The sequence below is a fragment of the Fringilla coelebs genome (genome assembly GCF_963513975.1).
Source record: "Fringilla coelebs genome assembly, chromosome: 14".
Lineage (NCBI taxonomy): Eukaryota > Metazoa > Chordata > Aves > Passeriformes > Fringillidae > Fringilla > Fringilla coelebs.
In genome coordinates this window covers 3,413,443-3,428,373 of record NC_140040.1, presented here as the reverse complement: position 1 = coordinate 3,428,373, position 14,931 = coordinate 3,413,443, and the positions used below count along the sequence as shown (strand labels likewise).

General features: G+C 44.7%; 1 protein-coding gene across 1 annotated transcript; it reads right to left on the bottom strand.

The window, feature by feature from the left end:
• Positions 1–162: 162 nt before the first annotated feature.
• On the bottom strand, positions 163–13,707 carry KCNG4 (potassium voltage-gated channel modifier subfamily G member 4; the record flags this gene model as incomplete). Its single annotated transcript, XM_084215235.1, has 2 exons — positions 163–948; positions 12,958–13,707. The coding sequence occupies 2 exons, from the start codon at positions 13,705–13,707 to the stop codon at positions 163–165; spliced, it is 1,536 nt and encodes a 511-aa protein (XP_084071361.1).
• Positions 13,708–14,931: the final 1,224 nt, after the last annotated feature.

The following is a 14,931-nucleotide window of genomic DNA, read 5'->3' as shown; positions in this document are numbered from 1 at the left end:
GCCCAGGTCCCTGTGCAGATGTATTTGCTGGGATCTCCAGGCCCAGGTCCCTGTGTAGATGTATTTGAAGGGATCTCCAGGCTCAGTTCCCCATGTAGATGTGTTTAATAGGATCTCCAGGCCCAGGTCCCTGTGCAGATGTATTTGCTGGGACCTCCAGGCTCAGTTCCCCGTGTAGATGTACTTGATGGGGGAGGCCTGCCCCTCCAGGATCAGGCTGTCCGTCTCGTTCAAGGTGTCGCCTTCCCCGGCGCGGTTGCCGCTCTTGGCTCGGCTCAGCCGCGACTGCAGCCGCTCGTGCTCCTTGCGCAGCTCGGAGTAGGAGTGGGAGAAGGTGTGGAATATCGAGGTGGCGGGGAAGGACATGATGAGGATCCCGCTGAGGATGCTGCTCAGAGCCACCATCTGGCCCGGCACGCTCCGCGGCACCATGTCCCCGTAGCCCACGGTGGTCATGGAGATGATGGCCCACCAGTATGAGGCGGGGATGCTGGTGAACTCCAGCACCCTGCCCGACTCGTTCTCAGCCAGGTACACCAGGGGGGAGAAGAGGGTGACGGCCACGCAGAGGAAGAGCAGCAGCAGCCCGAACTCCCGCGTGCACTTGCGCACGGTGAGGCCCAGCGTCTGCAGGCCCAGCGAGTGGCGGGCCAGGCGCATGACGTACAGGATCCTCAAGGCACGTAAAACCCGTAGCACCAAGCCCACCTTCTCCAGGTACGTGTTGCTGCTCGGCCTGTCCTCCTCCTCGCTGGAGTCGTCCTCGGAGAAGATGAGGGAGGCGTAGTAAGGGGAAATGGCCAAGAAGTCGATGATGTTCAGGGGTCCTTTGAAGAACTGACACTTGCTCCTGGCCTGGATGAAGCGGAGGCAGAACTCCAGGGAGAACCAAGCCACGCAGATGGTCTCGATGACAAAGATGTAATAGCACTTCTGGGAACACTCACCCTGCCACAAAACAGAGAGGGAAATAAACAAAAGAACAGTCTGTCGACCGGCGTCCAAAAACGCTGAGGGAGAAGCAATATGGATCTGCCTGAGTCACTGGCTGCAGAGATAAACAAAACCAGCTCACAGGTAGTGTGGCAGCTGTCCTTGGGTTCCACAGAGAATATTGAGCACACAAAATAGCTGAACAAACAGCTCATTTGCCTCATTGGTCATGGTCAGGCCTCTTTGGCCGCAAGGCCTACCTGCCTCATTTTACTCTGTTTCTTCTTCCAACCTACTGGAATGAAGCCCATCTTTGTATGAAGGCTGTAAGGCCTGAATGTCACACACAGGTAGAAAAATTATAAAAGAGAGGCCTCATAAAATCATGCCTGCCCTAATAAATTACTAGCTAGCCTGTCACTTCTAAATGCAGCTAAGTACTTTGCAAGTTCTCACGTGAACACATCTTGAAAATGAGAGTTCGTTAACAAAACAATCTATTTCTAGGGTGAAAAACAAGTGCACTTGTATAAACAAGGTCTGTCCCATGAGAATCAGTGAAGAAAATATGTAAACAATTCAAGAATGGAGAGATTTGATGGACAAGGTTATTAACAAAAGATGCCCACGAGGTCTGTAAAAACTGTATAAAATGAGTTCTGTGAATGAAATATTGGCTTTTCCCACATGAAGAAAATGAAGCCATGGCAGACTTTTTATAACACTCAATATTTCCCACTTTCTGCTGCACTTGGGAGTAACAAGACTTTTTGTGTTATAGAATTGGCCAGCAGAGGTTCCCCCTCAGGAGTGAGTTTTACCCTGCCCAACCCTCAGAACAATTTAGCTCTGTAGCACCATTTGGGAATTTCTCTTTTTTGCACAGTAAGCTGCTGAGTCCATATTTTACCCCTAAAATGAAACACCACAGAAGCTTCATAGGGTCAGGCTGTGGCTCCATTTGCAGTCAGGGCTGGAGCACATTGATGTTTGCAGAGCTGCTGACTGGGCTTGATGAGATTGCCTGCAATCAGCAGTTGCGTTGTGCAGTGCTCACTCTTTCTGAGCCCTGAATTATTTGTACACTGCAGCCTGGACTCTGCACAAACCTGCCTCTGGTCACTCCAGTGATGGGGCCCCTGAATTATTCATTGCTCCCATCAAGATTTATTTAATTTTTTGTTAGCTGGGCTGAATTTCCAGTACATCTGTTATTTATTTGCCTTTAGACATTTGCAGGTGACATTGCTCTCAGATCATCGTGGGGTTTTCCCTATTCCTTTCTTAGGAAATGGAAGAAAAGAAATTTTGTTTAACCTGGTTAAAACTTGCTAAACCTGTTAAACTTGTTAAACCTGGAAGGTTTAACCATTAAGATGTAGGCTGTCTTTTGAACTGAGCATGAAATTCCAAGGTGTAGCAATGTAGAGACTGTTTGGGAGATTTTTAATTCTTGCCACCCTCAGTAACTTCAGTATTCCCTATGGAAATTTATATTTACTTAGTGAAGGCAATTTATGCTGTCAGCATAATGAGAACATGCTCATTGCCTTCACATGGGGAGATGGATTTCATCCCAAGAGTTTGCATGTGAATGTTTTATATATTAGGGACATTTGTATATATTATGGAATGCACCTGACTTGATTTATATAGAATATCCCTCTCTAATGTCAGTCTCTTCAAACATTCTTCATCCTTTTGGATACCCTGTTCAAAAGCAACAAATATTGAAATAAGGGGGGGTAGGGAAGGAAATATCAAGCACCAAAGCCAATTTCTGTTTCTCCCAGTAGTTTTGAGGATTTTTACAGCTCAGTGTTTTATGTTGCTCTCAGAACTGTTGTCCAAAGAGCAGGCAGAGCACACTGACTTCAAAGCTCTGTTCTCACCAAAATACTGATGCTCCTGTGTCAGTGGGAAATTTCAATTTTTTTTTTGCCACTACATTCCCATTAGTTCCTTTCAGTGCAGCCCAAATACCCTGAGCCATGCAAGCCTTTTTTTGCCTAAATGGCAGATAAGGAAATCTCTGTGCCTCAACAACTTCTGCACAATTCCTCTTTCTGAACAAGCCAGACACATTTGGCTATTCTAGTGTTCAGCACCTGCCAAGACAAACCACAACAAACTCCCTCCCTTCACCTCACCATTAACTAGAGTAGAATTCTGGGGTTTATTTCCAGATCTTCAAATCAAATTTTCACTGAGCACTTTCTCCTCCTGCTGCAGTTTTGCTCACGGTGGGGTGGGAGCTCTAAAAGCTCCAAGCTGGGGTGGTGCTGACTGTGAGCAAGAGGGGAAGATGAAGTTTTATTTAGAACTGACCACATCATATTTTGGGAGGGCTTTTTCAACAAAACCATCTGACATCAATCTGTACTCAACCTGTCACTGACTTTGATGGGAGAACAGTTATGACAGGCCCAGCAGTGAGTATGGAACTCTTTATACTTCATTCATCCTGCAGATTTACTTTTCAACAATGCAAGAATTTATCAGGATTTATGGAACTTGCCTCCAGCAGAAATTCTACAGCCTATGATATAAATGTAATAAAATGAGTGCCTGGTATTGATCTTCTGTATGAAATGAGCATTTGGCTCAGCAATGAATGAAACAATATTTTGTGTGTAAAAAGATATATACTGAGCCTGGTGCCTGAAATATTGAGTGGTGTCTTAGATTTATAAACTACCTCAAAGAAGCAAAGGAGTTGTTTCAAACTCCTCTACCACCAGAAATAGTAAAAAAATTCAAGCTTCCTTTTGATTATCCCCCTCTGGTGTATAAGAGAGTGGCTTATTTTCCATGTTCTCTTATGTGCTGGAATTTATGGTGCTACAGTGAGATTGCTGATTTTAGGATATTTCTGTGTAAATTCTCTTTAAACAGGAAAAAAAATAGGTAGGTTTATAATAAAAGAGAAGAAGAGCAATACTAAGTCCAGTTAACGCAGTTCCCTCAACAGCCAGAGGAAACAGGTGCCCAGGAGAACCCTCCTGGCTTCTGTTTTCCACTCATAGAATACCAGAATGGTTTGGGTAGAAGGGATCTTAAACCCATCTTAAACCCTTAAACCAGGCAGCTCCAAGCCCTGTCCAACCTGGCCTTGGATGCTTCCAGGGATGGAGCAGCAAAAAAGCAATTTATTCACTAATTGTGAATTCCAGCTAAATGTGCTTGAGATATGTGCCACTCACAAGATATAAAGAGATAAATTTCCCAGCCTCTTAGTTTGCCAGGAAACACTAATTAAAGTGTAATGACATCTAGGATAACAAACAGAATCAGATCCCAGGGTTGTGTAGCACTAGCCTAACTTACAACAGGTATAAATCTCATCTAGTGAAAAGAATATCTTTACATGCATCAATAATTTTAGTTATGCCCAGGCAGACTGAATCAGAATTTCCCCTGCAGAATATATCTCTCATCTATCCATGCTGCTTTCTGGATGCTGCTCACTTTTTTTTTTGTGTAGACAAAGAAAAACATTATTATTATTGAATAACAATATGACACCACCAAGAAACTCCTCTTGTTCCTTCAAGGTCTGCTCTGTGCTGATCATTTGTGTCCCACCTTTCTGCCTCTTAAGACAATTGACAATTAAAATATGCTTTGGAAAACTTGTTCTGAATCATTACCTGATCGTCCAATGAGTTTCCTGCTGCCAGGGATTTACCCCAATATCTTTTACAGTGGGTATTTACCCTTTATTCCCTTTTAATCTGAAGTGCAATGAGGAAAGAAATCCTTTTATTCCCATTGTGTTGGGAGTGCAGTGCTGCAGCTGTGTGAGGATAAAATTGGATAGGTACCAATTTTCTGCCCTGGGTGTGATTGACTCTAAGTGGAAGTTTATTGGCAGCAGTCTGGGCCTGTTTTCTCTGGTGTGTAATTTGGGATTTCCTACAAACTATGAACAGGTCTAGGAGGTAAAACAAACAAAACTACAGGATTTCCTGTGATCTCCTTCCTGTGCTTGCCAGGGAGCTCTGCTCAGGGTGGTGTCAGTGATTCCAAGTGTTTCTTGTGTCAAATGATCTATTCTCAGGTTAAATAGCAAATGATCTAGTGTGTCAAATGATCTATTCCCAAATTAAATAACAAAAGTTCCTCCAATGCTTGTGGAACACTTTGCTAATAAGCACAGCTTGATCAGTATCTGGATTATTTCACAATCATGTCATATTTCCAGAGCTTTGGAGTGGAAATCAATATGTGCCTCAGCACAAGGTGTATGTGTTGCTTACACAGCACACTTGTGAGAAAGGAATCTCATGTTATTTATGAAGCCAAGCTGACAAAAGTCCTTGAACCCAGCTAGAAGTCATAACAGAACCCCTGGGTGCAAACACTGTTATTCCCAGGGCGTTTTTATGGGAACCAGCTGGCTCATCATCATCATCATCATCATCAAACAAATGAGCAAGGGCTGAAAGGATCTGAGCCCTGCTCCCAGCCAGCTCTGCCCGAGCTGCAGTGATTGCTCCCGAGGAAAGGCTGCCCTGTGCTCAGTCACCCACACCCAATGGAGCCAGGACCAGGCAGGGAAGGAGCTCAGAGAGCACATGCTCCATCCTATTGGAGTTTCCCTGAGCACAGGACCTGCACCTTCTCACCCCTCTGCAGTGGAGGGACGGGCTGCCAGAATGTCACCATCCGCACCAGGAGCGTGCCTGGCTCCGTGGCTGATGCAAGGTCACGGGTCACATCTGCTCAATTTCTCCTGGCAGGGGCAGGTTTTGTTTGGCACGGTCAAGCTGCTGCTGCTCAGATCCTTCCTGTGATGCACACACTGCTCTGTGTCCACCAGAGAGGCAGCAGATGGGATCAGCCTGTCCTGCAGCTCCCGACCTGCCTTCTGCCAGCCTGTGCTGTCCAGCACTTATCCCAGCAGGACTGCTCTTCCTGCAGCCTGGCCCTTTGGCCAAAATCAGCCCTCTAGGTGCAGGATTTAGAAGAAAAACCGGCAGGAATTTCCCTCTCTAAGCCCAAGGTTGCCATTTCCTGGGTGGGGGCTGTTTTCCAGCCTTTTGCACTTCTCACACCTGGGCAGAGCGTCCTGGTCTAGAGCTTCTCCCTGAGCAATTCCCTTGTGTGAAAAACACAAACTAATGGGATGGTAAAAACCAAGCTTTGGTTCTTCCCCCAGACCTAATGCAGTGGGATACAGGGGAGGCTGCAAGAATAGAGAAGGGCTGGGAAGGAGCAGAGGCAGAGCAAGACCTGGGTGTAGGGAATTGGGCTCCCCAGCTGGCTCCAAGCTGTTCTTACCCCGTTGGCAGCAGGAAATGAACAGATACAGGGCAGAAATCCCTTCTGGCTGTGAAGTGATGGCTTGGTTAGGAAATGTGGTGCCAGCCTGGGTTCCCTGCATACCTGAGCTCTGGGATGCAGCTGCAGTGCTGCAGGTAGTGCTGAATCACTGCGGCCGCATTGACGCTGTTATTTGAATAATTAAACCACGCTCTGCTGAATCAAATGATGGGGAGGGAGAGCTTGAAAACCCTGTGTTATGGATCACATCAGCTCTTGGATTTATGGTTTCAGCCTGGTGCAATAAAATCAGAAGGTTACAGCCCGCTGAGAAAGAGACTCTAACCTGATTTAGGGAATGATGAGCTTGTTAAAGCAGCGCTGTGTATTCTGAGAACACAATGAGTTCCCACTTGTTCTACTTGATGGGAAAGAAGCCTGGACTTAGGAAAACAATTACTACAACTACAGCATTTGAGGAAACTGAACTAATATTGGTATTGTATTAATGTGGACATTAGAAAGAATGGAGGAAGAAATTAATACTCTGTGTCCAACAAATAATTATCCCCCCTGGGGCAGAAGTGTACCTAAAACAAAACGTTAAAATTAACTTTTAAACTTTAGTGTGCAGACACTGTTAGAGTCAATCTGAAGAATCTGGTTTTGATTTAAACCAGTTGGTGACTCCAAAGTGTTGGTGTTAGCAGAAAGCTGTGAAAAAGTAAACTTTTTCTTGTTTTTCTTGTAAGGAATCTAGCAGACAATTTCATAACTGTGCAGAGCAATATAGTCAAACTGACAAGGAATTTATCTGGACTTGGAAGGATAACCCTCTACAGACAGTTTTGCTGCTGGTCAGAGCATTTTGCCTATTACTGTTTCTTTGTTTCTTTTCTCACTGCATTGCAATTTCTTCAAAGAAGAAATTCCTTTTTATTGTAACTCTGGAGCACAGGGGGTCCCAAAGATGGTTAAATCTGTTTTAAGGGAAGATACTGGTGCTAGTGAGGATTGCTGACACTGTGGGAAGGAACTTGAGGGATAAATTTGTCTCAACAAAGTTTTCCAGAGATGAAGTGCCTCCATGAAAGGCAGCACCCATTTTCCTAAAGAAGGCATTTAATAAACACTCACCTGTGCTGAACCCCTTGAGGAGAGCCAGGCGAGGGGAGTGAACAGGATTTTGTAACTATTGCGGCCCTGAAAGCAGCAGGAGGGGAAAGAAATCCTGACTCCCAGTGAGGGCCACATGCTGGCACACTGCACAGCTGCTGCTGCAGTGCCCAGTGCAGAACAGCTGGAACAGCTGGAACAGCTGGGGGTCCCCCAGGATGGCGTGCAAAGCTCGGAGCCTTAGCACTGCTGGGACACAGCCAAGAGGGGATGAAGATAAGGCAAACCAATAATGTCTAATTGTGCTTCCTGAACACTGGACCTGGCTTTGGAAAGCCAGGCAGGATCCATTCCCTCTCTGTAGGGCCAGAGTTTGTGCAGACACTGATTTTGTGTGGCAGGGAGGGTGAGCTGGGGCACAGATGGTCAGCAGTGAGCACCCCCTCCGTGCCCTTTTGGCCGTGCAGAGCAGGGCTTCAGTGAGATGAACTTCATCAGTGCTGTCCATAACAGACTCAGTGCTGAATTGGGCAGTTCTAGGTGTGGATGCCTGGGAAATGGTCACTGATTATGTGGGACTCTGAAATCAGGGTCTTAACATGATGGTGAAATTTCCATCTCAAAGCTCCCGGTGTTTCTGGCCTCAAGAAAAGGCAGATCCCATAAAGCAATAATTCATAAATGTATATCAAAGTCACAGGCTTGAATATTCTGATTTCTGTTGTTTAATGGCTTCTTATTTAACTTTTCTTCAATCATTATTAATTTAACTAATTCAGTCAGTGAAGCACATAAATAGCTGGGTTTCACTGTGCTGAGCACACCCAGACCAGGAGGGTTTTGGTGCTCCAGTGAAACACATTTTCCTACTTCCCTTGCTAATCAAAACGGTCAGAAAAAATCAGAATTGCACTGGATGCTTGGACAATTTAAGAGAGGGATTGTCTGCAGAAAGTGACCTGATAAGAACCCAGAATAAAGTGCTTGAGCTGATGCAATAAAGCCAAAGCACATCCAGCTTTATTTTGTTCCAAGTAATTTCAAGTCATACGTATATAGCAGTATATTTATAGATAGGCATGTACATATATGCCTTTATAGTCTTACACTTTAAATGAGCATTACATTTTCTTTCTCTTCACAGTAAGGCAAATAAATTGGGTTTTTTCCCCCATCAAGTAAAATTATTCCATTTTTAAAGAAAACCTGTTTCTTGGCAGTTTCCCTCAGTGTGCAAGCCAAATATTCTTTAGTATCATACAGAAAACTTCAGCTACATCAAGCACTGAAAAACTAATCAGGGCCTCTGAATAATGGTGTAGAATATAAAAAAGAATTTAAAAGTGGTTCTATTTGTTAAGTACTGGGTTCTCCTCATCTGTTCTGTTTTCTGGATTCTAAGTGCAACAAGAAACTAGAAACTTACTCTCTTAAAAGGAACTTGATTTTCACATAATCAAATGATCCCAAGAAAAGAAGCTTTAAAAAAATGAGTATTCTGTGTTTCAGGATAAAACCTTCACATGAAACAACAGTGGTTGAAGCTTATGATGATTTTGTTTCATTAGGTCCTATAAAATTCCTAAAGCAATTCCAAGCCTCTCAAGGTCAGCTAAGAGCAAACACAAGAATTAGTAGTAACAGGGTCAGGGAATGGAAATATCTGGGGGTTTTCTCCCCCCTGACCTTAATTTGCTGCCTTCCTGAAGGACAGACCTTGCTGTAGCCTTTCTGCTGAGTCATTTCTCCAGAGGATGCCAATTTTAGGGACTCATTACATGAAATATCTCATCCCAAGGAAAGTCCCAAGAGTGCTTCAAAGTGTTCTCCTTCTCCAGGCCCCTCTGCAGTGGTTTTATCCCAGAGTTTTCTGGTGTAATGATGTTGGTTTTTTTCCTTTGGGTTGGATGTGCTGAGCAGTGGCTGTTTCAGTGACCCCTCTTAGACTGTAACTCTTATGTGGGACTGGGACTTTTGGGGGGCTTTGATGGGACTTCTGTCCTGTCTCTAGTGAGATGATCTGAATTTCTTCATTTGAGGGTAACAGTGGTGAATTTTGTCACTTCCTACCCTGTGTGTTTGGTCTCCAGTTCAGATTTGCAGTTCTCTCAGGCTGCCTGCTCAGATCAATAACAGATTTTCTCACCTCTAAATATGCCTTTTTTTCCTATCTCTACATGCCTTGATTACTGCACATTGGTGATATTAAATCTGTTTTTTACCAAAGAGAGTCTGAGGTCCATAAAGAACTGATGCAAATATCATGGAGAAGGATATATTTCCACTGGAAAATGTGATAATTCTGTTATTTTATTCCTAACATAACCTTGTTCCTGATGGCTCCTCTCTCCTTAGCCTCACAAATAATAAAACCTTTTGTATATTTATTTCATGGTCAGACTCAAACTTGGTCTCACCAGAGCTGTTCCTTTTCTACTCCACATTTTTGCTGAACTTTTCGCTCACCCTTCACCTGGGACTGTTCTCTCTGGGTTGGCATTCAAATAATTTCCATATATCATATAAACTTACAGAAATGTTTGCTCAAATCTGGGTGGGTTTTTTTTTTTTCATGAGGAGGTTCCTAAATGGCATTTGGCACATTCTGGAGTGTGTCAGTGATAACAACTCCTCCTTTATTTCTCTGTCAGCTGCATCCCCGACTCCAGGCTCCCCCTGCCATCCCCTCTGCTGCCCCTGGCGCTGGCTCCTTCCCTCCCCTCTGGTTGCCAGGGTGACTGGGTTTCCCTGATGCAGATGCTCTCTCCTGGCTCCCTGCCATCCCTCTCCCAGACACAGACCCGAGTTTTCACTTTCCCGAGCACGCTGAGGACTCCTGGCTGCTCTTCTGCCTGCTCTTTCCTCCCTTCTGAGCAGACCTGGCTCAGCAGCTGCTCCAAGGACCAGGGATCTGCTGTGCCTGCAGGGTGGGATCAGCAGCCTCTGAGCCAAGTGAGTCAAGTGGAAGTCACCTTGCATTATTTTTCCTTTTTTTTTTTATTTTTTTTTTTTTTTTTTTATTTTGATCCATCTTGAGCTGGAGTCCAGCCAGTTTTCACTCTCTTTATGTGGCTGTGGTGAGGAGGAACAGGACCCTAGAGTGGTACATATGCAGCAGAGGTAAAGCCTTTTTTGTCTGTTTTTCAGAAGGGGTGATATAAAAAAATTCAATCTCCAGTGTCAGTGACATTGGGAAATGGATCCTTGCAGTAATTTTAAGGACATTTACCTCAGGGCTTCTGTCAAGCTTTAACTCAGAACTGACTAAACCTCACAATAATCTTTGAATTCAGGTGTGGAATTTCAGGTTGTTCAGAAACTTTGTGAAGGAATTTGACTGTTTTCTGTCACTGAGCAAACAGATGTTGAATCATCTTTGTGTTCAGCCCTAAAAGTAAAAAATTCAGGTCCTGCATGCTTGTTTCAGGTTGCTGATAAATGTGGCCCCATCTTGGAATCGCTCTCTGAGGTCAGTTCTGAGTTACAAATCAACAGAGAGTTGATTTTGCTAAGTATGACTCAGCTGCAGCCAAAAAGTCCTAATTCTAGTCAATTAACTTCATGGAGCTATTTGTCCAGCCCTAGTTAAAATGCTCTTTTGAGATCCCAGTAAGGAAATCTTCGTTGTTCCAGGCTAAGAATTTAGGGATGGAAATTTAGGGATGCCAAAGCTGCTTGTTAGTAATTCAGATTCTCTGCTTTTCCACAAGGCATGAGTATTTTGTCTCATATATTTCCCTGGTTTTCCTGTGGCAGAACATCACATAATTCATAGAAAGGGACTTTTAATACTCTGCATTCTGGGGCACAATGACAAAATGCATTAGGTTGGTGCTGTAAGTGTAAATTATGGAATGTTTCCAAACATTTGGACAAATGTGGTCCTTTCCTCAAGTTCATCCTTCATCCTCTCCCCTGCACTTTCAACAATTCATCTTTTGAGCTTGTTTCAATGCAGTTTGCTTGTTTTTAAAGTACTGATACATATGCAAATCTCTAAGTAGTAATGTCATCCTTTTTTTATAGGAAATCCAGGAACAGCAGCTTCACTGCAGCTCCCAGACACACTTATAACCCTCAGCATGCTTTTCTTTCTAACTTAGTAATTTATTTTTTAAACACACAACCCCTTACATCCAGCAGAGCTGGTTCTTTTGCCTGGGATTTATTTATCAAAGCTTTTCCTGCAGTGGTTGGGAAATGAAGATAAAAAGCCACTTCCATTAACAAAGTTAGTAGGAAGCACTTGCTGGAGCAGAGTTTGTAATGTTTGTACATCGAGCTGGAAGAAGGATGTTCTATATTTAAAGTACATCCTTGGAAGAAGCATTGGAACAGTGTTAACAGCTTTTGCTGTGAAAACAGTTTTTCCTTTTTTCAGCCAAAAAGTAATAGAATAGCTGGGGAAGGCTGCAGGAGCACCAGGCTTATTCCTGACAGGTTGGAGCCTTCCTTAGCAAATGGAAGTTAATATCTAAGGGGTTAAAAAGGAATAGGGAATCATCTGAAATTTCAGCCTCCTGTGCTGTTTTATGCAAAGACATCAAATATCAGGATGTATTTTAACCATGACAAGGCTGCTTTGGCCAGTAAAATAAATACAGGGTTTTGTCTTGTTCACACCAGGCTGTGCTGTAAATGTAAAAATGACTTTGTTCATCAATATGTGACTCTCTGAGGAGTGTCTTGTCTTTCAGCAGGGGTTGGGGCAGGGGGCTCATTTGACACAGATTTCCTCAGCACTTTTGGAAGGGCAATTTGCAAATGAAGTGCAGGATTCATTACAGATATTAGTCAAGGTTATTTGATGAATTTGGGTGTTACCACATCTGAAATAACTTTGGATTCTTACTTTTCCTCTGGTCTATTATTACAAAAATAAATCTTTAAATGCTGAAATATTTACAGTAATGTTATAGAGAAGATCCTTCATGTGTGATACAGGCTTGATTTATTTGCCCTGAATTAATGTGGATGAGTTTTTTGAGAAGGGTTTAAATGCAGCTAGCGGTTCAGATAGTGCTTGGTATTGCTCCTACAATATGTACATATATTTGGGGCAAATACAGAATTCTCTTAGCACGAAATTATGATTTTTTTGGAGGCACAGCTTTTATGTATCAGTATGTGCAAAAATACTTCATCTGCCTCTCATCCTTCAATCTTTATGCAACTACTGAAATGTAACATATAAAAATTAATGAATATTTCTCCCTCTTTAAGCATCTGACAGTTTTATCACAAGGGAAGATACCCAGCTGTGTTAAAAGTAAAGATGTCAGAGGAAAATATTTCTGTAGCTGATGTGTCCAAAGGAGAGATTGCCTGTAAATAGAGAGTGAAGCATCTTGGAAACTCCACGATGCCAGTTTGAGAGTCAGTGCTAACAAGTTAATCTTACACTGGCAGCTGCTTCTCCAGAAGGAAAAAACCACCCTATTTTGGAGAGCTGAAATATCTGCTCTGCCCAAAAGCTTTCTTGTATTCTAGCTGAAAGTCAACACAGTATTTGTGCCCATTATTCTTAACATGATATCACTTGAAAATAGAATAGATAGAACTAATTTGGGCCATAGCTGGGTTTTCTGTCCCAGACTGTGCCATCAGTTCTGTGGTTAGGCCAGTTAAGAAGGACTGACTTACCCTGTCTTCTTCAGCTCTCAAGTCTGGCATTGTGCTCACGCAAAGGCTGACAGCTGTGGTGGCCACAAAGAGGATGGAGAGACAAGCAAAGACTTTGCCTGGCAGTCCTGACTGGGGATTTTCCACCATATCTCGGAGTCTGTTCATGAACTGCCCAAATCTGGTTTTCTCATCCAAGACACACGAAGCTTCCTTGCTCCTCCGGAGCTCCTCTTCTTTGCGGATCTCGGCCAGCTCCTGCAGCTTCTGGAAGAGTTTCCGAAAGCAGCAGTTCTCCAGGTTGGATTCCTCGATGCCCCAGTACCTCAGCTCCTCCTGGAAAGACAAGGCACACATGTCTCTCAAGAGCATCAGCTTCCCTGCTGCTAGGAAGCTGACAATCATCCCGAAAGCGTTGGGGTTCCTGTCAAAGAAGAACTCGTGGGTGTCCTCGTCGTAATCGTCGCACAGCTGGATGATCTCTTCATAGCTGCTGCAAAGCTTCAGTTTGCTCAGTCTGGTCAGGGGAAACTCGTCCAAAGTACTCCAAGGCAGCAGGTACTTGATGCCCCCGACGTTGATCATGATCTCTGTCTTCAGATCGACTGCAGACACTTGGTCAGGGTGGTAAATCCTCCTGGCTCTCTGGTAATGGACCCCCTTGACAGAAGGGGTATCCACGCAGATGGGAAGGAAGTGGCTCAAGGAATTGCAGGAGTTGTAGCTAATGTTGCTATAGTCTTGGTCACTGCCTCTGGAGAGAATAGGCATCTCTAAGAGTTCTCACCGGGACATCCAGAACGGCATCAGAGCAGGGGGATCTGTCAGCCGGAGGATACGGGGAGGAGGAGAAAACATAGCAGAGGTTACTGCAAGAGAAAAGGTGTCTCCAGCCACTTTCCTCAATCAGGAAATCAATGAGCGCCTGTTTGGTAAGCAAAAGTCACCTCTGTGCCTCTTCCTGAAGCCTGCAGCCCGTGAATGAGCTTTGCTTTGCTGCCTCATTGGTTGTCTGGCAACACGGGCACGGAGCAGAGCTCCAGCCTCATTCATAATTATCACCGAGGCTCGGGAGCCTGCAAATCCGAACGGGAACACCTCGGGCTCTTCTCCGAGCAGCTCTGGGCACCGTTCGATCCTCATTTGATCCTTATTTTCCGGTCGTTGTCGCTTCGCTTTCTTATTTCTATAAACCCCTAACCATGGGTTAAGTCAACTAAGCTGCTTAATAGTTATTAGCGACAGAGTGGTCAATTACCTGCCATCAGCTGGACGCGAAGTTCTAATTGCTTTAACGGGACTGCTCGCTGCACGCCCGTTCTGCCTCTCGGGGGATTGCAAGGGTTAAAAATGCCTTAAATTCTGTCTAAACGATGGCTGTTCTGATCAACCCCACCTCGTGCCAAATTACGGAGAAGTTAGAGGGGAACCTTTGCCCACCGCGGAGCAAACTTTGTTATAAGCAGGCAGAAAGTGTTTTCTCACCTCGGAGAATTTAACTCTCCCCTCCTCCTTTCAGGGACAAACCCCTGGTTTTACCCGAAGTCGCTAGAGATTAAAAACCCCTTTTTTTACCCCAAGATAGCCAAGCGCAAACTGCAAGGAAAGTTTCCCGAAGTGACTTACCGGCGGAGCGGGGGCAGCTGGCGGGAGCGGGGCTGCCCCGCAGGTGATGCTCACCTGCCGCACACGGCAGCGGCTCCCGGGGGCATCGTCCGCCTTTGGTTACATGGAAAATCCCTGGAGCACTCTGGAGCTCTTTCCTCTTCCTCCTTCTCCTCTTTCCTGGAAGGGGAAAGCAGCCGCGTGTGTGGATGTAACATATGTTGTGCTAAGGGATCCTCCCGAAGGTGTCCTGAGCGGCAGCTGCTCTCCTGGGCTTTGCTGGTGGAAGATGCTGAGGGAGAGCTGGTGGATCCTGCCCTCTCCCTGTCCCTCCTCTCTTCCCTGCCCTCTCCCTGTCCCTCCTCTCCTTCCCCCGGGACTGTCGATGTG